This window comes from Hypanus sabinus, chromosome 5 (assembly GCF_030144855.1).
Source record: "Hypanus sabinus isolate sHypSab1 chromosome 5, sHypSab1.hap1, whole genome shotgun sequence".
In the NCBI taxonomy this organism is placed as follows: Eukaryota; Metazoa; Chordata; class Chondrichthyes; order Myliobatiformes; family Dasyatidae; genus Hypanus; species Hypanus sabinus.
The window spans coordinates 112,036,012-112,057,933 of record NC_082710.1 but is presented as its reverse complement, the minus strand read 5'-3'; the positions used below and the strand labels follow the sequence as shown (position 1 = coordinate 112,057,933).

At 41.3% G+C, this 21,922-nt stretch overlaps 1 protein-coding gene across 5 annotated transcripts in view; it reads right to left on the bottom strand.

Moving 5' to 3' along the window:
* Positions 1–21,922, bottom strand: part of abcc4 (ATP-binding cassette, sub-family C (CFTR/MRP), member 4) — a 268,298-nt gene that overhangs the window by 84,545 nt on the left and 161,831 nt on the right. For 4 of the 5 annotated variants that reach the window (XM_059970351.1, XM_059970353.1, XM_059970350.1 and 1 more), the window contains one exon: positions 8,828–8,907. In XM_059970351.1, coding sequence (XP_059826334.1) covers positions 8,828–8,907 — 80 coding nt within the window. The remainder of the gene's footprint in view (positions 1–8,827; positions 8,908–21,922) is intronic. The other variant, XM_059970354.1, reaches the window with a different exon arrangement.

The following is a 21,922-nucleotide window of genomic DNA, read 5'->3' as shown; positions in this document are numbered from 1 at the left end:
TTCTCCCCATTTAGAAAATGGTCAACCTTTTCATTTCTTTTACCAAAGTGTTTATCCACACACTTCCCAACACTGTATTCCACCTGTCCCTTCTTTCCCCATTCTCCTAAATCAAGTCCTCCTGTTGCCTATCTACTTCCTCAACACTACACTCCTCCCTCTACCTATCTTCATTTTGTCTGCAAATTTTGCAACAAAGCCATCAATTCCATCATCCAAATCACTGACATACAGCGTAAAAAGAATTGGTCCCAACACAGACCCCTGTGGAACACCACCAGTTGGCAGCCAACCCCGAAAAGGCTCCTTTTATTTCCACTCTTTGTCTCCTGGCAATCAGCCACTACTTGATCCATGCAAGAATTATTCATGCTATACCGTGGGCTTGTAGCTTGTTAAGCAGCTTCATGTGTGGCAGATTAATACGTGGCTGAGAAGCTGGTGCAGGGGACGGGAGTTCATGTTTTTGGATCATTGGGATCTCTTATAGGGGAGGTATGACATGTTCAAAAGTGACAAGTTGCACCTGAATCTGAGGGGAACCAAAATACTCTCAGGCAGGTTTGTTAGAGCTGTTGGGGAGGTTTTAAACTAATTTGGCAGTGGGTTGGGAACCACAGTGAAGACACTCAGGATAAGACGAATGGTAAAACCATATATAACCATATAACAATCACAGCACGGAAACAGGCCATCTTGGCCCTCCTAGTCCGTGCCGAACCCTTAATCTCACCTAGTCCCACCTACCCGCACTCAGCCCATAACCCTCCACTCCTTTCCTGTCCATATACCTATCCAATTTTACCTTAAATGACACAACTGAACTGGCCTCTACTACTTCTACAGGAAGCTCATTCCACACAGCTATCACTCTTTGAGTAAAGAAATACCCCCTCGTGTTTCCCTTAAACTTCTGCCCCCTAACTCTCAAATCATGTCCTCTAGTTTGAATCTCCCCTACTCTCAATGGAAACAGCCTGTTCATGTCAACTCTATCTATCCCTCTCAAAATTTTAAATACCTCGATCAAATCCCCCCTCAACCTTCTACGCTCTAATGAATAGAGACCTAATAATAGTTTATTTACTATTATTTTTTAAAATTGTATTTTTTTTTTCCTGCTAGATTATGGGTTGCATTGAACTGCTGCTTCTAAGTTAACAAATTTCACATTACATGCCGGTAATAATAAACCTAATTCTGATTCTAATTCTGAAATCCTCAAAATTCACTGGAAACTTCTGGTCAAGATGGCTCCAGTGAACATCGATTCCTCAGGCGACAGATAGCGAGATTATTTCACTTTTTCTATGCCTTTTGCTTGTTTCTTTTGACTTGTTTGTGTTTCGGAAATTGTTGGAGCCTGTGATGAACAGTTTGGAAATTGATCACAGTGCCTCGCTGTATCCGGTGAGCTGCCTCATGGAGATTAGAGACGGGATAGCCGAAAAGTTTACACTGACTAATTAAGCTACTAACTAGTACGTTAGTTACTGTTTGCATTGTTAGCATTCATTTCAAGATGTTTAGAATACAAGAGCAGGGATCTGATACTGAGGCTTTATAACATAGTGGTGAAACCTCACCTTAAGTATTGTAAACGGCTTTTGGTCCACATCTAACAAAGTATATATTGGCATTGGAGAGGGTTCAGAGAAGGTTCACAAAGATGATTCCAGGAATTAAAGGGTTATTATACGAGGAATATTTGATGGCTCTGGGTCTGAAATTTAGAAGGATGGGGTGGGGGGGGGGGCAATCTCATTGAAACCTTTCTAATATTGAAAGACCTAGACAGAGTAGATGTGGAAATTATGTTATCCATGGTGGGGGAGTCTAGGACAAGGGCACAACATCAGGATAGAGGGGCGTCCATTTAAAACAGAGATATGGAGAAATTTCTTTATCCAGAGGGTGATGAGTTTGTGGAATTTATTACCGCAAGCAGCCGTGGAGGCCAGGTCATTATGTGTATTTAAGGTAGAGCCGGATAGGCTCTTGATTGGACATAGCACCAAAGGTTATTTGGGGGGGAGGGGGGGGGAGAAGGCTGGGGAATGCGGCTGAGGAGGGGAGAAAAGGATCAGCCATGACTGAATGGCGGAGCCGACTCAATGGGCCAAATGGCTTAATTTTGCTCCTATGAGCAAAATTACCTGTACATTCAATGAGGTAGACCTCATTGTATATAGTTTATGATTATTTGCACCATTGTTTTTGTTTGCTTTTAATTCTGTACAGAGAGAGCTCAGGGAAACTGGCAGCAAATTCCCTGTATCTGTCCTCATACTTGACGATAATAAAGGATTCTGATTCTGATTCTGATGAGTTATTATCTTATGGTCTACTGAAAATGCAAGTACACAACACAAACTGATTCTCCTTTGTTTGCTGTTTGTTATTCTTTTAAAGAATTCCAACAGATTTGTCAGGCAAGACTTTACCTTGAGAAAACCATGCTGATCACAGCCTATTTTATTATGTGCCTCCAAGTACACGAAAACCATATTAATTGACTCCAACATCTTTCCAACCACTGAGATCATACTAACTGGCCTATAGCTTCTTTTCTTCTTCCTCTCTTCCTTCTTGAAGAATGGAGTGACATTTGCAATTTTCAAGTCTTCTGGAACCATTCCAGGATCTAGTGATTCTTGAAAGATCATTACTAATGCCTCCACAAACTCTTTAAGCACTTCTTTCAGAACCCTGAGGCGTACACCATTTGGTCCAGGTGACTTATCTACCTTCAAACCTTTCAATTTCCCAAAAACCTTCTCTCTGGTTTTTATGCAGTCCTTAACTTCCTTTGTCAACCATGGTTGCCTACACGTGCCATTTGAGAACTTCTTCCTCTGTGGGACATATCTATCCTGTGCTTTGTGAACTATTCCTAGAAACTTTAGGTATCTCTAGTCTGCCTTCATTCCCGCAGGTATCCTCCTCCAATCCACCTGGGCAAGCTGCTCTCTCATGCCTCTGTAATTCCCTTTATTCCACTGCGATCAGTCTAAGACAGGGGTGTCAAACACATTTTAGGTCACGGGCTAGATTGCGACTTCATGCGGGCCGGATCAGTTGTGCACGCGTGAACACACGCACATTGTGCTCCCATTGCCTTCGTTTTTTCAACCTGCTCTCATGCATCTCAGTCTTTGCTATAACTACAAAGTGTTTCACTTTACAAATTGCATTTCTTATCAAGAAGATTGCCCAGCAAGCATTATTTTTAAGATTGGAATTAACTTACAGTCATAGGCTACAAGAAAGTTGTGATGAGAGAGAGAGAGAAAAATGATTATATTTTGGCTAAGATTGTTTTTGGAGCCCCACCCATTCCATTAATAAACCATTTGAAATCGAACATTAGCAGACACAAATGTAGACCGAACGAAACAAACTGTAAATGTAGGCTAAGCAACTGCACCTTATTTTTATTAGCCTGCTTCCAGCAATCAAACTCAGACAATGAACACAGTTAGCCTCTAATTTTTATTGAAGTGATCACATTTACAATAATAGTCAGAAAATGAATGAACCACAATGTTATGACACTGAATATCGCACAATGCATTTTGCTTACATGTCGCAATGCATCAAACAGTGTCACTCATTTTTCACTTGCTGCTTCCAGACACCTGACATCTCTTGGCTTTAACCAGCCTGTCAACATCAGGGACCAGTTTCTGGGCAGTTGTGATTTTCATAGTGTCATTTAGATGTCTGTGCATCAGCTGTGAGTGCAGTTTGGATTTGTTAATATTCATTATGGAGAACGCCTGCTCACAGAGATATGTTGTCCCGAACATGCAAAGGATCTTTGAGACAAAGTCTGTCATCTTGGGGTACATCGGTCCCAGGTATTGATAGAATGAGTCCAGACCCACAGTCTCAAATTTATATTTCAAAGCCGAGTTACACTTAGTTTCATTTGGAGTTCCTCCGACACATCTGATACTGCGTTGACGGCAAACGGCCAGCAAAATAGTGAGAATTCCTTCTCGAGCTGAGTGAAGACTTGGAAACAATTCTGAAACTCACTTTTCAGCTGTAATATTTTGTCCTCGTACCTGTCCATGTTGTCATTATTCCCATAAGCGACATGCACAGACTGCAAAGGAGGGAAATGAGCTGGGTTGCTCTGGGATAGTTGCATCTCCCACGTGCCTAATTTAATTTGAAAGGCATGAATGCTGTCGTAGTATTCCGAAACAAGTTTGTTGTGGCCTTGCATGTTAACATGAAGCACATCTAAGTGCTCTGTTATATCCACCAAAAATGCAAGATCATGAAGCCAGTCTGGGTCATCCAACTCTGCCACCAACTTCCCTTTCTTGTTCATGAACAGTCCAATTTCCACACGTAATTGAGAAAAACAATTGAGCTCAACCCCTCTGCTCAACCAGCGGACTTCAGTGTGGTAGGGGTAGGCTGTTTCCAATATTACTTTTGGACAAAAGGGTGTCAAATTGCTGATGGTTGAGTCTCTTGGCTCTAACAAAATTAACTATTTTGATTACTACATCTATGACATTGTCCATTTTCAGGCTCCTGCTACATAACGCCTCTTGGTGTATAATACAATGAAAATTCCAGAATTCCAGCTCTGGATTCTCTGCCTGAACTTTCTCTCTGAGTTTCACAACAACACCTGCCTTTTTCTCGAACATGAACGGTTGAACGGTGCGCCATCTGTTGCCACGCTGACAGCATGACTCCAGCCAACCCCCAGTCTGTCCAAGGCTTCGACGAGGCTGGAGGAAACATCATTCGCCATTGTGGTGTTTGTCATGGGCACCATCTCCACAAACTCCTCGGGGACGGTCAAAGATGCACCAACACCATGAATAAATATTCCCAATTGAGCTACATCAGTCATGTTGGTGCTCTCATCAATTGCAATAGAGAAGGCAATAAATGACTTTACTTTGTCTTTTAGCTGACTGCTCAAATCTCTGGCAAGGTCCCCGATTCTCTCTGCCACAGTATTTTTTGACAAGCTGATATTACCAAAAGCCTGTCTCTTCTTAGGGCACACCAGCTCAGCCGCCGTCAGCCTGCATGCTTTGATGAACTCCCCCTCCGAGTATGGCTTCAATGCAGCAGCTACTTTGTTTGCAATAGTATAGCTGGCCTTGACAGCTCCATCATGAGTCTTTCGACTTTTGATGAACACTGATTGCTGTTTTTTTCAGAGCTGCTTCAAGCTCGTTTACCTTTTGCGTTCTGAGTCGTGCTGCGTACTTGTCATACTTTTCTCCATGACGTCTCAGTGTCATTTGATATTGTAATCTTTTGCCACAGCCACTTGTTGCCAGCATATCAGACACACAGGTCTGCCATTTCTTTGCTCTGTATTACTACCTTTCCAGCAGTTCAATAGCAACTTTCACCTCTCTTTTACTCTTTATATATCTGAAAAAACTTTGGCATCCCCTTTGATGTTTTTGGTTAACTTTCCTTCATGGTTCATCTTTACTCCTCTTATGTTTTTTTTAAAAAGTTGCCTTCTGCTGTTTTTTTTTTTAAAGTTTCCCAATTCTCTAACATCCCCCTATTTTTTGCTATATTATCTACCTTCTCTTTTGCTTTATGCTGTCTTTGACTTCTTTGTCAGACGTGGCTGCCTCATTCTTCCTTAGGAATACCTCTTATTCTTTGGGATGTATCTATTCCACACCTTTCAAATTGCCCCCAGACACTCCAGCCATTACTGCTCTGCTGCCATCCCTGCCAGTGTCCAATTCCAATCAACTTTGGCCAGCACCTCTCTCGTGCCTTTCTAGTTCCCTTTATTCTACTGTAATACTGATACATTTGACTTTAGATTCTCCCTCAGCAATTGCAGAGTGTGTTCTATCATATTATGAACACTGTCCCTCAAAGGGTTCCTTTATTTTGAGCACCATAATCAAATCTGGTTCATTACATTACACACAATCCATAATTGCCTTTCCCCAATATGCTCAACCACAGGGTGCTCTAAAAAGCCACCTCGTGTAGGCATTTTACACATTCACTGACTTAGGATCCAGCACCAAGCTGATATTCCCAATCTACCTGCAACTGAAATCCCTCGTAACATTGCCATAATTACATGTATTTTATCTCCCACTGAAATTTTTTATCCTACAACATGGCTACTGTTCAGGTACCTACATACAAGTCCCATCAGTGTCTTTTTACCCTTGTAGTTTCTTAACTCTACCCATAAAGATTCTGCATCTTCTGATCCTATGTCATTTCACTACCTCCTCTAGCACCTTTCGATACAAGGTGTATCCTTGGATGTAAGATCCCAACTGTGATCTTTCAGCCACGACTCAGTTGTGCCCACAAGATCAAATCTACCAATCTCTAACTCCGTTACAAAATCCATCTAACTTATTCCATACACTGCGTGCGTTCAAATACACATCTTCAGTCCTGTATTCGTCATCCTTTTCCTATTTTGCCACCATGTTCAACTTCATCTTATCCCACTGACTGCAATTTCTCTCTATCATCTGCTTGTCCTTCCTCACAGTCTCACTACACTGCATTGACTTGTCTATCAATTGTCCCATCATTCTGGTTCCCATCCCCCTGCAAAGTTAGTTTCAATTCTGCCCAACAGCTCTAGCAAACCTGCCCAAAAGGATATTGGTCCTCCTTGGGTTCAGATATAACCTGTCCATTTTTTACAACCTAGATCCTGATGTAAACTTTGATAACCTTTTTCTATGTCCAGCACACCTATTTTACTGTTATACTTAACCTTCCAAACCATGTAGACAATATTTTCATTTACTTAGATAACAAATAACCTAGACCTAGTCAATATCTACTGCCCTATCCCTCATCAACCCTATTCATCATTTCTTCAAAAAAAATTATCCAAATAGTAAGTAAACACGACAAGATCTGCAGATGCTGGAAATTCAAACAACACACACAAAATGCTGGTGGAATGCAGCAGGCCAGGCAGCATCTATAGGGAGAAGTACAGTCCTTCTTCCTACCGATGATGCCTGGCCTGCTGCGTTCCACCAGCATTTTGTATGTGTTATCCAAATAGTAAGACATGAATTCCCATGTGCAAAGTGATTCTGATTATCCCTTAGTCCTTGGCTTTCCAAATGCCAGAAGGTCTATTCTCTCAGAATCCTCTCTCATAATTTTTCTATCACTAATGTTTGGCTCACTGCCATGTAGCTCCTTAGCTTGTCCTTGCATAGTGTAGAACATTAGCCGATCTCCAAGGTCTAAAGGTAGTGCAAATATCTCTGCAGGGCCCCTGCGATCTCTTCTCTAGCTTTCTATGATGTCCTAAGATGCACCTGATCAGGTCCCAGTGATTTATCCACCTTGGGTGCCATGCTAACATAGTGGTTAGGAAAACACTACTATGGCTCAGGGCATCGGAGTTTGGGGTTCTATTCTGACATCATCTTTGAGGAACCTGTACGTTCTCTCCATGGAATGCATGTCTCATGGCTTTTCTCTGGGTGCTCTGGTTTCCTCCCACAGTCCAAAGATGTACCGGTTAGTAGGTGAATTGGTCATTGTAAATCGTTCTGTGATTAGGCTGGTGTTAAATAGGTAGGTTGCTGGGCGATGGGCCTGTTCTGTGCTGTTCCTCAATAATAATTAATATGCCAACACCACCTCTATTGTATGTAATGTGGATATGTTCCAATACATCACCATTCATTTTTCTTAATGGTTTAACTTCCCTGCCCTTCTGCAGAGTAAATACAGATGAGAGATACTTATTTCAGACCTCATTAGTCTCCTGTGGCTCCTTGCATAGATGATTACATTGAACTGTAAGAGGACCTATTCTTTCCCTAGTTACATTTTTCTCTTAATAATTCTTGTGGAATCTCTTAGGATTCTCCTTTACCATACATGCTAAAGCTATTTCATGATCCCTTTTTGCTTTCTGGATTTTCCTCTTAAATTTATCCCTGCAGCACTACTCTTCCTCAAGGGAATCTCTTGATCTGACATACACCTCTAATTTTCATGAATAATATCCCGTGTTGACCAGGATTCCGTAACCCTGCCAGCCCTGTCCTTCACTCTACCAGGAATGCCTCTGAACTCTCCCTATTTCACTTCTGAAAACCTCCCACTTGACAGACATTCCTTTACCTGCAAACAGGCTCTCCCAATCAATCTTGGCAATTCCCAGTCCAATACTTCAAAATTTGCTTTGCCAATTTAGGATTTTGCTTGATATAAGCTATGAAATTAAACCACTGGTTATATAAAAAAAGATCAATTTTAGTAAAGTATTATTATGAAGTATTATGAGATTCAGTTTAACATTACTATCAGTATGCATTCTAATTAGAGAACACAATCCTCTTTACCCCCACTGAAGGGCTATATTTCTTAGCACCAACAAACTTTTATTCTTCTTTTATTATGCATTGCTGACTTGACTCAGCTGATAATCACTTTGTCACAGTCGACTGCTGCCCTACCGTAGCCATACTTCATTATACTCATCAGGATATGCTCCGAACGATTAGAAAACAAATGATCAATGAGCTACTGAGTATGTAGGTACCATGGACAAGACATGACACCAAAGGTCTGAAGCCACTTCCATACATCAACTATTTCTGACACTAAATTTCTAGTTTTGTTCCATAAAAATACAACCAAGTTCTCCTCTGAAATGCAGACACTTCAACTGAATCACTGTTTAGCTTTGTTAGAAGCTATTGATTAGGAAGTAATTGTTTTATGATCACAGTATTTCAGCATTAAAGAGCACGCAGTGTCCCATAAATAATCACACAATGTACAATTCATCAACTCCAATTTACTGAATCACCTGAAAAAAGTCCATGAAAGTATAGGGCAACAAGTCATCAAGGTGGCCGATGTCTTTGGAGAAACGGTTCAGGATCCGACCTGAAGAAATTGAAAATAAGTCACTGCAAAAATTTTTAAATAAAACTTACAATACTATTTCATTTATATGATTCAGCTTCTTTCAGCTCATAAAATACTTAACCATGTGTCATCATCCGGCTAAATGCTTTACAATATCCAAAACTAACTGGGTAATGTACAGCAAATGAGAAGGGGCACTGAGTATAAAAGACAGCAAGTCACGCTACAGCTGCATTAAATCTTGTTTCACCCACATTTGGAGTTTGCTTAGTCGATGTACAGAACATGCAGAAGTTACTCACCAGGATGTTCCCTAAACTGGAGAGTATTAGTCTTAAGGAGGTTGGACAAACTTAGATTGCTTTTGTTGGAGCATAGAAGCTGAGGGGCTCTCTGGTGGAAGTACATTAAATTATGAAAGGGATAAATAGGATAGATCGTCAGAGTCCTTTTCTCTGGATGGATATGTCATTTACCAGAAAATGTAGGTTTAAGGTGAAAGGGGATAAGAAGATAAAAGAGGCAAGTTTTTTTTTGTTTGTTTGTTTTTACACAGAGTGTTGTATGTGCCTAGAACACACTGTCAGGAGAGGTAGTAGAAACAGATATGATACCAATTTGAGAAGCATTTAAACAGGCGCGGAATATCAGGATAAGGAATTTGTGCAGATGGGATTAGTTGAGATTGGTGTCACAGTCAGTGCTGAAATAGCGGGCCAAAAGCCCTGAACTCGTGCTGTACTGTTCTGTGTGTGTAGAAAGAACAGCCTCAAAATTCAACTTAAGACTACATTTTGTAACTTAAACAAAGTTTCACCTGGGATACACCACCATACTCTTGGCAACTTACAGGTAAAATTCATCCTCAGGAAATCGGCTCAGACATTTCTGCCCATTTTCCATCTCAGGGAAGCTGACATTTTCTCAGTGTCATTAAAGATAATCAGGTCTTGCAGGGTATATTACTTCCACTGCTGGCAGTCATGGTGGCAACCTACACTCTTCACCTAAGCAACCATTATATGACTAGGAACACATCAGCTATTCTGTCAGTCTCAGAATGGTAAGAATAATATAATCTGTGTCAATCGTGTTCCCTTTGCTCTTCAGTTTTTGTGAAAATTGGATCTGAACTGACCACTTAATCATAACACTGTGAGCCCACTGATGGCAGAGGAGCCATCTGTAGGAATATCCACACACCTAGCAGACTGCCCATGTGTATTATTTTGCCTCAGTTATAATCTTTTCTGTAGCAGTCCTAAAGTCACTCTCAGGCAGATTCTGGTGATCAGTGCAGCCAAGATGTAGTAGCTGTGAATTCTTCATGGAACTCTTTATCAGATCACACTTAGTTTATTATTCTGTGTGCCAAATGCCACAGTGCTGATTCTAATGTGTCTTTGTCCACATTAGTGGTGCTATGTGCTAATATGTCAGGGACTTTTGAGGTAAAGAAAGTGTTGTAGGTCCTCAGATTATTAGATAGAGATAGATAGATACTTCATTGATCTCAGAGGAAATTACAGTGTCACAGTAGCATTACAAGTGCACAGATATACTGTACAAATATTAGAAGAGAAGTAGAAAGAATAAAAAAACAAGTTACCTTGAAGAGTCTAACAGGAGGGGTCATCAATTCCCTGTCTACAGGTTGATTCATTACAGAGCCTAATGGCTGAAGGTAAGAATGACCTCATATAGCACTCTTTGCAGCAGTGCAGTTGTCTTAGTCTATTACTAAGAGTGATCCTCTGTTCAGCCAAGGTGGCGTGCAGAGGGAGAGAAACATTGTGCAGAATGGCCAGGTCTTTTGTTCTACCACAGCCCACAGTGTGCCCAGTTTGACTCCTATAACAGAACCAGACTTTCTAATCAGTCTGATGAGCCTGTTGACATCACCTATGTTGATGCCATTGCCCCAGCTCACCACCACATAAGAGATTGTACTGGTAACCACAGACTAATAGAACATGTGAAGAAGAGGCCTGCATACTCCAAAGGACCTCAGTTCCCTCAGGAAGTAGAGGCAACTCTGGCCCTTCTTGTACACAGCCTCTATGTTGGAGCTCCACTCAAACCTGTCATCCAGGTGTACCCCAGGTACCTGTAGGTCCTCACCACATCCTCATCCTCACTGTTAATAGAAACAGGGAGCAGTGCAGACTTAGTCTTCCTGAAGTCCATCACCATCTCCTTTGTCTTGCTGAGCTGCAGTTGATTCAGCTTGCACTATTTGACACAGTCTTCCACCAGGGCCCTGTATTCATCCTTCCATCCTCCCTTTATACACCCAACTATTCCTGAGTCATCAGAGAATTTCTGCAGATGACCTAACTCAGTGTTGTATCTGAAGTCCGAGGTATACAGGGTAAACAGGAAGGGAGCCAAGTGCTGCTTATCACCATGTCTGACACACAGCTCCGAAGCCACACAAACTGTGGTCTGCCAGTCAGGTAGTCCATTATCCAGGATACAATGGAAGTGCCAACCTGCATTGAATGGAGCTTTTCCCCTGGCAGTGAGGGTTGTATGGTGTTGAAGGCTCTTGAAATATCAGAAAAACACGATCCTCACAGTGCTGCCCTGCTTATCCAAAAGGGAGTAGGCTCTGTTCAGCAGGTAGATGACAGCATTGTCGACTCCTGGTAGGCAACCTGCAGGGGATCGAGGGTTGATCTGACCAGAGGTCAGAGGTGAGCCAGGACCAGCCTCTCTTGAAAAGTCTCATTCAAGACTTTTGGTCGTCCCTTCTTGGGTACTGGGACCACAGGTGATATTTTCCACACAGTCGGGACCCTTTCCAGGCTGAGACTTAGACTGAAAATGTTCTGGAGAACTCCATACAGCTGCTCAGCTTACTCCTTCAGGAGCTTGGGGTTCACATTATCCGGTCCCAATGCTTTGCCATGCCTGACTTTCCCCAGAGACTTTCTTGCCTGCTCAGTGGTGAAGGTGACTCCATGATGACTGGGGAGTTGGTGGAAGGTAGGGGCTAGGGGAGATGAAGATCAGGACTATAGTTGGTACGTGAAGGTGTGGATGGTAGGTGCAGGGCAAGAAGCAGATGTAGACAGTAGTAATCTGTGTTGTTCATCCATGTGTTGAACAGAAGGGGGAGGCATTGGTGTGGAGGGAGCATTGGGTGCTTCGGCATCTGGACTGGTGTGATGGGGGGAATTAACAGGGCAATTGTCAAACCTATTGAAGAATTGGTTTAACTCATTAGCCCATTCAGAACTGCATTCCGAGACTCTACAGCTAGGCTGACTGAAGCCAGTGATATTCTTCATGCCTCTCCACATCTCCTATGTGCTACTCAACCCAAGCTTGATCTCCAGCTCTCTACTGTATTCCTCCTTAGCCACCTTGATCTTCTTCATCTGCACACTTCAGTTCCTCCCCGTCTCCTGATTTGAAGGCTCTTTTTTGTGGTGACCCATGGTTTTTTGTGAGGGAAGCAGTGAACTGTCCTTGATGGTATTACAGTGTCCACACAGAAGTCGATGTAGCCAGTGATGCAATCAGTAAGTCCGTTAATATCCTCCCCATATGGTTCACAAAGCACATTCTAGTCAGTAACCTCAAAGCAGTCCTTAAATGTGTCAATGGCTTCTGGAGACCATTTATTTCCTGTCATGGTGGTAAGCTAGCTGTTGCTGTACTTTGGGCTGACATAAAGGCATGAGGTGAACTAGGTTCTGACCTAATCTTCCAAGTGGGGGTGAGGTGTGGGGGTAGAAGGAGATGAGTTTTACAGCTGTCATTACATACACATTCAGGTCAACCTTTGAGTGATGATGCAGAAAGTTTGAAGGTAGTAACTCATCTCCTTCTGCATTAGACCGTGAACTTATCAAACACCCCTGCTGTGGACACTTTCTGGAGGTCCAAGATCCGTATGCTCCACAACCACTGGACTAAGTGTGTAAATGTAGGAGGGGACTATGTTGAAAAATAAAGGTGCTAGGTTTTCTAAAACTGACTCCTTCTACCTTGGGTCACAAATTTATCAATCACCTCTTGTATATCAATGCTTTGGTGCTCACAATTGACTGTGGCAATGAATTCCACAGATTCTCCACCCTCTAGTTACAGAAATTCCTCCTCATCTTTGCTGTAAAGCAGGGGCTCCCAACTTTTTTATGCCATGGACTGACACCATTAAACAAGAGGTCCAAGTACCCCAGTTTGGGAACCCCTGTTCTAAAGGGACATTCTTTTATTCTGAGGCTGAGCCCTCTGGTCCTAGACTCACCCATTAATGGAGACAGCTTCTCCATATCTCCTCCACAATCACCATCACCACAGCTACAGCACAAGGCCGCATGCTTAGGCCCCGCTGTACTTGCTTTACACCTATGACTGTGTGGCGAAGCACAGCTCCAATGCCATATTCAAGGTTACTGACGACACCGCTATTATCAGCAGAATCAAAGGCCGCTCCGAATCGGCATTTCGGAGGGAGACTGAAAACCTGGATGAATGGGGCCACAGCAAGCTGATTATTGACAACTTGATTAATGAGCTGAGGAGGAAACTGAAGGCCCATAAGCCAAGTCCTAATCAGGAGCAGAGAGGGGTCAGCAGCTTTCAATTTGTTGACATTATCATTTTACAGAAACCATCCTGATACCAGCACACAAGTGCCATCACAAAGGCGACATGGCATGCCATCTAAAACTCTGACAAACTTCTACAGATCCACAGAGGAGAGTATCCTGACTTGTTATATCAGGGCTGATATGGAAACATCAATACCTCTGAAAGGAAAGGCCGGCAAAAAGTAGTGGATACAGCCCAGTCCATCACAGGAAAGAGCACTGTCACCAGAAAGCAGCAACCATCATCAAAGACTCCCACCAACCAGAACATGCTGTCTTCTTGCTGATGCAATCATGAAGAGGGAAAAGGAGTATGACCCTTCAACCACCAGGCTCTTGAATCAATGGGGAAGGCTTCACGCACAGCAATACTGAACTGATTCCACACCTATGTGCACTGAAACTCGTGCTCTTAGTATTAATTATTTATTGTGCTTGCACAATTTGGCTTCTTTTGCATTTGGTTGTTTATCCATCTTCATTTATGCGTAGTTTCTCATTGATTCTATTGTATTTCTATTGTACCTACTGTGAATGCCCAAAAGAAAATAAATCTCAGGGTCGTATGTGCTGACATACTATGTATTTATTTTGACAATAAATTTACTTAGAACTCTCTCTTGGCCTTTTAACATTTGGTAGTTTCAGTGAGATCGTCCTACATTTTTCTAAACTCCAGCGAGCAGACCACCAAACACCCTTCATAACCCTTTCATTCCTGGGATCATTCTTGTAGAACTTCCTCTGGACCCTACCCAATGCTAGCACATCTTCCCTTAGGTCAGGGGCCCAAAACTGCTCACAATACTCCATACTCTGACCGATGCCTTATAAAGTCTCGGCATTACATCCCTTGCTTTTATATTCTAGTCGTGGCAAATTATCAACATAATTTCTGAAATGTATTTTTTTACAAATAGTTCTCAACTTCTAGCTTTTTTCAAAAGCTTACAAGCAGTATGCTTATATTTCACCCCATCGTGCTGCAGTTAAGAACACAGAAGTCGAAACAGACAATCTGTTGGAAGAACTAGGCGTGTCGAGCAGCATCTTTGGGAGGAAAGGGATTGACATCGACACCTCAGGTTGAAATCCTGCATCAGGATGGAGAGTGGAGACCTGAGAAGGCAAGATTAAAGAGAAGGAAAGTGGTGAGAAATGAGTCAGAAGTAATTGGTGGACTGAGGAGGGTATAAGATAGAGTCATATACAAGACAGGAGTAAGATGGAGTTGAGAGACGGTGGCAAGTGAATGATAGATGGAGGCAGACAAAGAGAGAGAAGTAAATGGGGAAAAGTAATTTACCTCTGGTCAAAAAAGACAAAATGGATTTGGAATGACTTTGCAAATTAACAGTAGTTAATCAAATATACATGTAGCATTCATTAAGTTCTATAAATCATAATCAAAATCAACTTAAAAGCAATTAATCACCATGTCACAAAAGTACAAAACTGAAATGCTCTGCATAGCACAATTGGTACTATTTTATGGATAAACATTGCTTTATCTAATTTAAATAATGATTCATTAAATTTGTTTTATTTCTACAATGGTTTGCTACTTCAATTAATATAGTTTTGTTCTGTAATAAAAAGTGTTTGCACTGTACAGTAATTAAGAATCATTTGTTGGGAATGACTGTCAATTAGATTTACTAGGTCTGTGAAAACATTAAGCTGTAATAATATGGACTTGTGGTTTACAGGTGCTCACTTACACTGCTCTATATTATCAATTTTTAGTTATCACGTGCATAATAACTCTACCACACCTGTTTAAATCTGATTACCATTTACTTAATTTGGAAATTATCCCAGTTGTGCGCTTAGCAGTTAACAATATGCAATTATTGTCAAAAGTAACAGAATGATATACTTAATTTGAGGGTCCATTCAGAATTTCTTTGGAGAAATACATTATAACCCACATCAAGACTGCCCTTTATTACTGTGAAGCAGTCCATTCTATTTTGCATTATTATAGTCACAGTAAATATAACAGTTAATGGATCAATTCTGGTAAGCAGCACAACAGAAGGGAAGACTGATTATTCCAGGATTATCCTGGGGAAGAACAGACTAAACTGTTTATCAGTCAATGAAAATAATGGAATATTTTATATTTCTTCTAATATACGAGGGGTGCTTAGTAAGTTCATGGCCTAAGGTAGAAGGAGTCAGTTTTAGAAAACCTAGCACATTTATTTTTCAACATAGTCCCCTCCTACATGTACACACTTAGTCCAGCAGTCATGGAGCATACAGATCCCTTCTTTGTAAAAGTGGTCCACGGCAGGGGTTATTGATAAGTTCGTGGCCTAAGGTAGAAGGAGATGAGTTATACAGCTCTCGTTATATGCACGTGCAGTGCAACTCTGAGTGATTATGCAGAAAGCTTGAAGTTAATAACTCATCTCCTTCTACCTTAGGCCACAAACTATTTAAAGAAGAAGTGAAAAAAAGATAAAATACCATTTAATTGAGTAACAAATTATGCATTTAAATACAGAACAAATAAGGACACTACCAATGATGCTACAGTACTATAAAACTGTGTATTAGTTCCTAATAATTATGCATATGGTCTCCAGGAAGGGTAGTGTCCCTGGTGAAGTGTCTATTCTGGGGCAGCTCACTTACTTTTGGCTGCTACCGGACATTCTGCTCCCACCTGTGGCTCCAAGTAGCTGTTTGCATGAGATAGTGCTACACCCCAGCACACTGCTTTGACAGGTGGGGTAAACCATGTGAGGGTAGCCCGTGGGGCTCATACCCCAGTGAAATTTCAATATGCTTATCCTAGAATGTGAAGTCAGATCTGGCAGACTGAACAGATGAGATCAACAGTGAATTCCATCGGCTGCGAAGGCAGTTCTGCAATGCTTTGTGGAGAGCGAAGTGCAGGACAAGGCACGGAAGTCACTCCAGTTTGTGACAACTACTCATGATACTGGACCTGGATTTCTGATGTTAAGAGAGTGGAACTCTCCCAGTGCAATTGCTTTTTTTCATTTTAAAAACTCTCCGGCACAGGTTTCACTGTCATTGTTGGCTATGAGGGAAAAACAACCTGCTCCCATGTTCTTTTGACTGACTGTAAATGAACAAAATTAACGCAGACACTGAGTGCAGAAAATGAACTGACTTCATACAATACTTTCAACAACTGCATCCTCCAAATCTTCATTTTCATTGTAACATTCAAGATGATCGGCAACACCTTCAAATTTCTAACTTGTTGAAACAGTGAAATCCTTTCATTTTTACTTCCAACTGTTTCTGGCATCTCAAAGCCTGAAAGCTTGAAACTGCAGTGAGCAAAACAATTCTGAACTGTATTACTGCTTATTTCTCACCAACTATCAGTGACAAAAATCACTGCTCTTCAAACACAACTTACACAAATGATACTATTTAAAAAATGTACGGTGTAGTGCGTAACGGGACACACAAGTTCACATGACTGATTCACATGCTAGTTAGAAACTGTTCGGCAATAGTCTCCCAAATAAATTAAGGGAATCTCAATTATTTTCTTGATTAGTTTTTTTCCAAATAAGCGACTGCCCTGATTAACCGGTGGACCAATTAACTGGAATCCAATGCACCTACCATCGAAAGTAAAAATGACCTATTGAACATAGCAACTAATGCCCTAATGTGTTGAAGACAAGTTTTGGAAGCCTAACTTCAAAACTAAGCAGACTGTTAAATGACCAAACTGTTTTAAATAAATATTACAATAATCTTAAACACAAATTGCTTTTGTGAAATGTGCATGATAAAAACAAAATGTTAATCTCTGAAGATCAACTAAACAACCAAACTCATCAGGTGTAATGTTCAGAAATATCTGTGCTATATGTTTGAAAGTTTTTGAAATCTTATACTTTATTATCAATTGCACATGTTGCAAATCATTATCATTTTAAAATTACGACTATTAACATTCACTTGAGTAAGCTGCGAAAGTTAACAGTACTTAGCAAAGCTTCAATCCTTCCTTAACTGGTTTATTTTGTCAAAGTTACTGATAACATAACACAAATAACTGTACAATAGTATTTATAATAAATAAATATAGGCTCCACAGTATTTTAAGCTCAAGTGTACCACCCATAAAGTTGTTCTTCAGCATCACACCCTGATAATAGATAATCTCAACAATAAAAACGAAATGTTTGTTTAAAAATTAACACTCAAACAAGTTCAGCCACACCTATTCCACTGGCACTACTGCAAAACGATAATGGACTCACCATGTACTTACTGGATCAAATTACAGCACTGTGTCACAAGTTAAAACAACAAGTAATAAAGCACATACAAGGATGAAAGCTAGTTAGAAATAGTTACAGTGCAGCAGGAGGTTTCAGCTGTCATTTTGGTAGCAGTGTATATTCTATCTCAGGTCAATACCAAACAGGCTCTACACGATCTGAGCAACAGGATCAACATGCAGGAAACAGCTCGCCCTGACACATTCACCACCATTCTGGGGCATTTTAACCAGGCCAACTTGAAAAAGTCACTAATAATAATCATCAACAAATCACTGGTAGTACCATAGGAAACAATACACTCCAGCACCATCAAGAATGCCTACCACCCTCTACGTGATCGCAGAGCAGCTATGGCTGGAATTTCTGGAAGCAATTCGGAAGGCACAGGATATATACATCCCAAAGAGGACGAAGTATCTAAAAGAAAGATGACACAACTGTGGCTAACAAGAGAAGTCAAAGCCACCATAAAAACCAAAGAGAGAGCATACAACAGAGCAAAAAAAATAGTGGGAAATTAGAGGATTGGGGTGCTTTCAAGAAACCAACAGAAGGCAACTAAAATAGTCATTAAGAAGATAAAGATGGAATACAAAGTAAGCTAGCCAATAATACTAAAGAGCATACCATAAGTTTCTTCAGATAGATAAAGTGCACAAGAGAGGCGAGAGTTGATATTGGACCGCGGGAAAACTATGCTGGAGAAGTAATAATGGTAGACAGACTGAATAAGTATTTTGCATCAGTCTTCACTGTGGAAGGCACTATCAGTATGGTGGAAGTTCCAGGTGTCAGGGGGCATGAAGTGCGTGATGTTACTATAACTAGAGAGGTTCTTGGGAAACTGAAAGGTCTGAAGGTAGATAAGTCACCTGGACCAGATGGTGTACACCTCAGAGGTCTGAAAGTGGTGGCTGAAGAGATTATGGAAGCATTAGTAATGAGCTTTCAAGAATCACTGGATCTGGAATGGTTCTGGAAGACGAGAAAATTGCAAATGTCACTCCACTCTTCTAGAAAGAAGGGAGGCAGAAGACAGGAAACTGTTGGCCAGTTAGTCTGACCTCAGCGAATGGAAAGATGTTGAAGCTGATTACTAAGGATGAGGTCTCAGGGTACAATAAAATAGGCCGTAGTCAGCATGGTTTCTTCAAGGGAAATTCTTGTCTTGCAAGTCTGTTGTAATTCTTTGAAGAAATAACAAGCAAGATAGACAAAGAAGAATTGGTTGATGTTGTGTACTTGGATTTTCAGAAGGCCTTTGAAAAGGTGACACATATGAGGCTGCTAAACAAGTTAAGAACCCATGATATTACAGGGAAGATTCTAGCATAGATAAAGCAGTGGCTGATTGGCAGGAGGCAAAGAGTGGGAATAAAGGGAGCCTTTTCTGCTTAGCTACAGGGGACTAGTAATGTTCTACTGTGCTCTGTGTTGGGACTGCTTCTTTTTACTTTTTAAGTCAATGACTTGGATGATGGAATTGATGGCTTTGTTGCAAAATTTGTAGACAATATGGATATAGCTGGAGGGGCAGATAGTTTTAAGAAAGGAGAGAGGCTACAGAAGGATTAGGAGAATGGGCAAAGCAAGGGCAGATGGCATACAGTCTTGGGAAGTGTATGGTCATGCACTTTGGTAGAGGAAATGAAAGAGTTGACTATTTTCTAAATGGTGAGGAAGGCAAATGCAATGTTAGCATTCATTTCAAGTGGACTAGAATGTAAAGGCAAGGATGCAATGTTGAGACTTCATAAGGCACTGGTGAAGCCTCACTTGGAGTATTGTGAGCTGGTTTTAGCCCCTTATCTTAGAAAGGATGTGCTGAAACTGGAGAGGATTCAAAGGAGGTGCATGTAAACGATTCCAGGAATGAATGGTTTGTCACATGAAGAGCATTCGACGGCTCTGGGCCCGTATTCACTCGAATTCAGAAGGATGAGGGGTGATTACATTTTTGCAGAACAAAATCAGTGTAGTTAAGCTCTCAGCATCTGCAAATGACTTTGTAAACTACATCCCATATACAGAATGTGGGTGCTGCAGGTATAGTCAAGTCAAATTTATTTATAAAGCACACTTAAAAACAATCCATGTTCACCAAAGTGCTGTACAAACCATAACAGGTAGCTAAAATCACAAATACAAGAAACACAGATATGAACAACAAGACACTCAGCTTATAGGCACAAAATAAACAACACATGAGCCTAGGCACAAGCCAAAAATCAGCCACTTCAGAAAGATTCAAACGCTAGTAAATAAAGGTAAGTTTGGAGCCTGGACTTAAAAGAGTCAATGGAGGGGGCAGATCTGATAGGGAGGGGAATGCTGTTCCACAGTCTAGGGGCTGCACCAGCAAAGGTACGGTCACCCCTGAACTTAAATTTAGATCGCGGGTCAGCCAGGATCCCCAAGTCAGCTGACCTGAGTGGCCTGGAAGTAGAATAAGTGGTTAGAAGGTCTGCGATATAGGAGGGGGCCAGCCCATTTGGGGCTTAATAAACAAACAGGAGAACCCTAAAGTCAATCCTAAACTGTACTGGTAGCCAGTGGAGAGAGGCCAGGATAGGAGTAACATGGTCCCTCTTCCGGGCACCTGTCAGGAGCCTGGCTGCGGCGTTCTGGGCCAGTTGCAGGCGGGACAGGGACGACTGACTAATCCCAGTATACAGGGAGTTGGAGTAGTCCAAGCGGGAGGATATAAGGGTGTGGATGGCTTTCTCGAGATCTTTGAAAGGGAGAAATGGCTTGATCTTGGCAATTGTACGAAGCTGGAAAAACTGGCTTTTACTACTGCATTAACTTGCTTGTCAAACATAAAAGGCGGAATCAAATCTCACACCAAGGTTTTTAACATGGGGTTTGACAAGGGTGGACAGGTTACCAAGACTGTTGGTGACCACTTTGATGGAGTCAGGGGGGCCAAATAGGACAACTTCAGACTTGCCTTCATTCAGCTGAGGGAAGTTTTGTGCCATCCAACACTTTATGTACTCCAGGCAATTCATGAGGCTGGCGAGATTTGACTGGTCGTTTGGTTTCATGGGGAGATGAAGCTGAATCTTGTAATTATTAGTCAACTCTATAACTTTATTGTGCAACCACAGTCACCTGATGAGGGCTCTCTCACAATAGTGTTGGGCTCTCACAGTATTGTTGGGTCAGGAGTTCCATGACTTAGATCTTGTGATGATGGTTACATTCAGATCTTGTGGCTTGGAAGGAAACCTGCAGGCAGTGGTGTTCCCAAGCTTATGCCTTTGTCATTCCTGGTACTAACATCTGAAAGCAGCTGGACTTGCCTAGAGGAGTGTCTACATTGCATTTATGAACAGTGCACACTGAAGCCATGGTGTTCAGGTGGGAGAAATGTGTAAATGAAGAGCAATTCAATTGGTTGCTTCATGCATCCAGCTTTTCCACGTGGTTGGACCTGCACTGATGTATTGTCTGATATGTACTCTCTGTGTACTTACTGAATGAGCAGATGGTCAATGACATTTGCTTATTAAGCTTTCAGAAGGCTCTTGACTAAACAGGAGGAACCAAAAGAACAAAGCTAAGAATATGTAAATTTAACTTGCAATGCAAACTTGTTCATGAAGTGGTTGAAAATTGTGGCAGAGAAAATAACTATGATTATGATTACATCAAAACTAGGGGAGCAATTCAGCTGCTTCCAGCAGAATTCAGTGTTTCAATTCTGCCTGGATTTAGAAGTACAGATCATAAAAAAATAATAGAGCAAAACTTATTTCAGAATGTCTGATAGATATCAGTACGATTCATTCTGGAAATTGTTCTATGTAAATATATACAAATGGCAACATGAGCCCAGCAAGTATGACCACTTTTGTGGAAACACCAGGTGACTTTCCTGATGTGTTCATTCATTATGTGCTGTGTTGCAAAGTATACAGTAAAGAAATAGAGTTCCAGAGTTATCTAGGTCCCTTCAATCAAATTTGTCCATGTCAAGCAAGTTGTCTACCTGAGCTAGTTCCATTTGTCTGTGTTTTTTTTGCCCATAGCCTGCTAAACATTTCCTATCCACGGTAGCTGTCCAAATGTTGAAAGTGTACCTCTGCCTCTACCACACCCTCACGTGACACTTGTAAACTTACTAACCAGCTTTCTCAT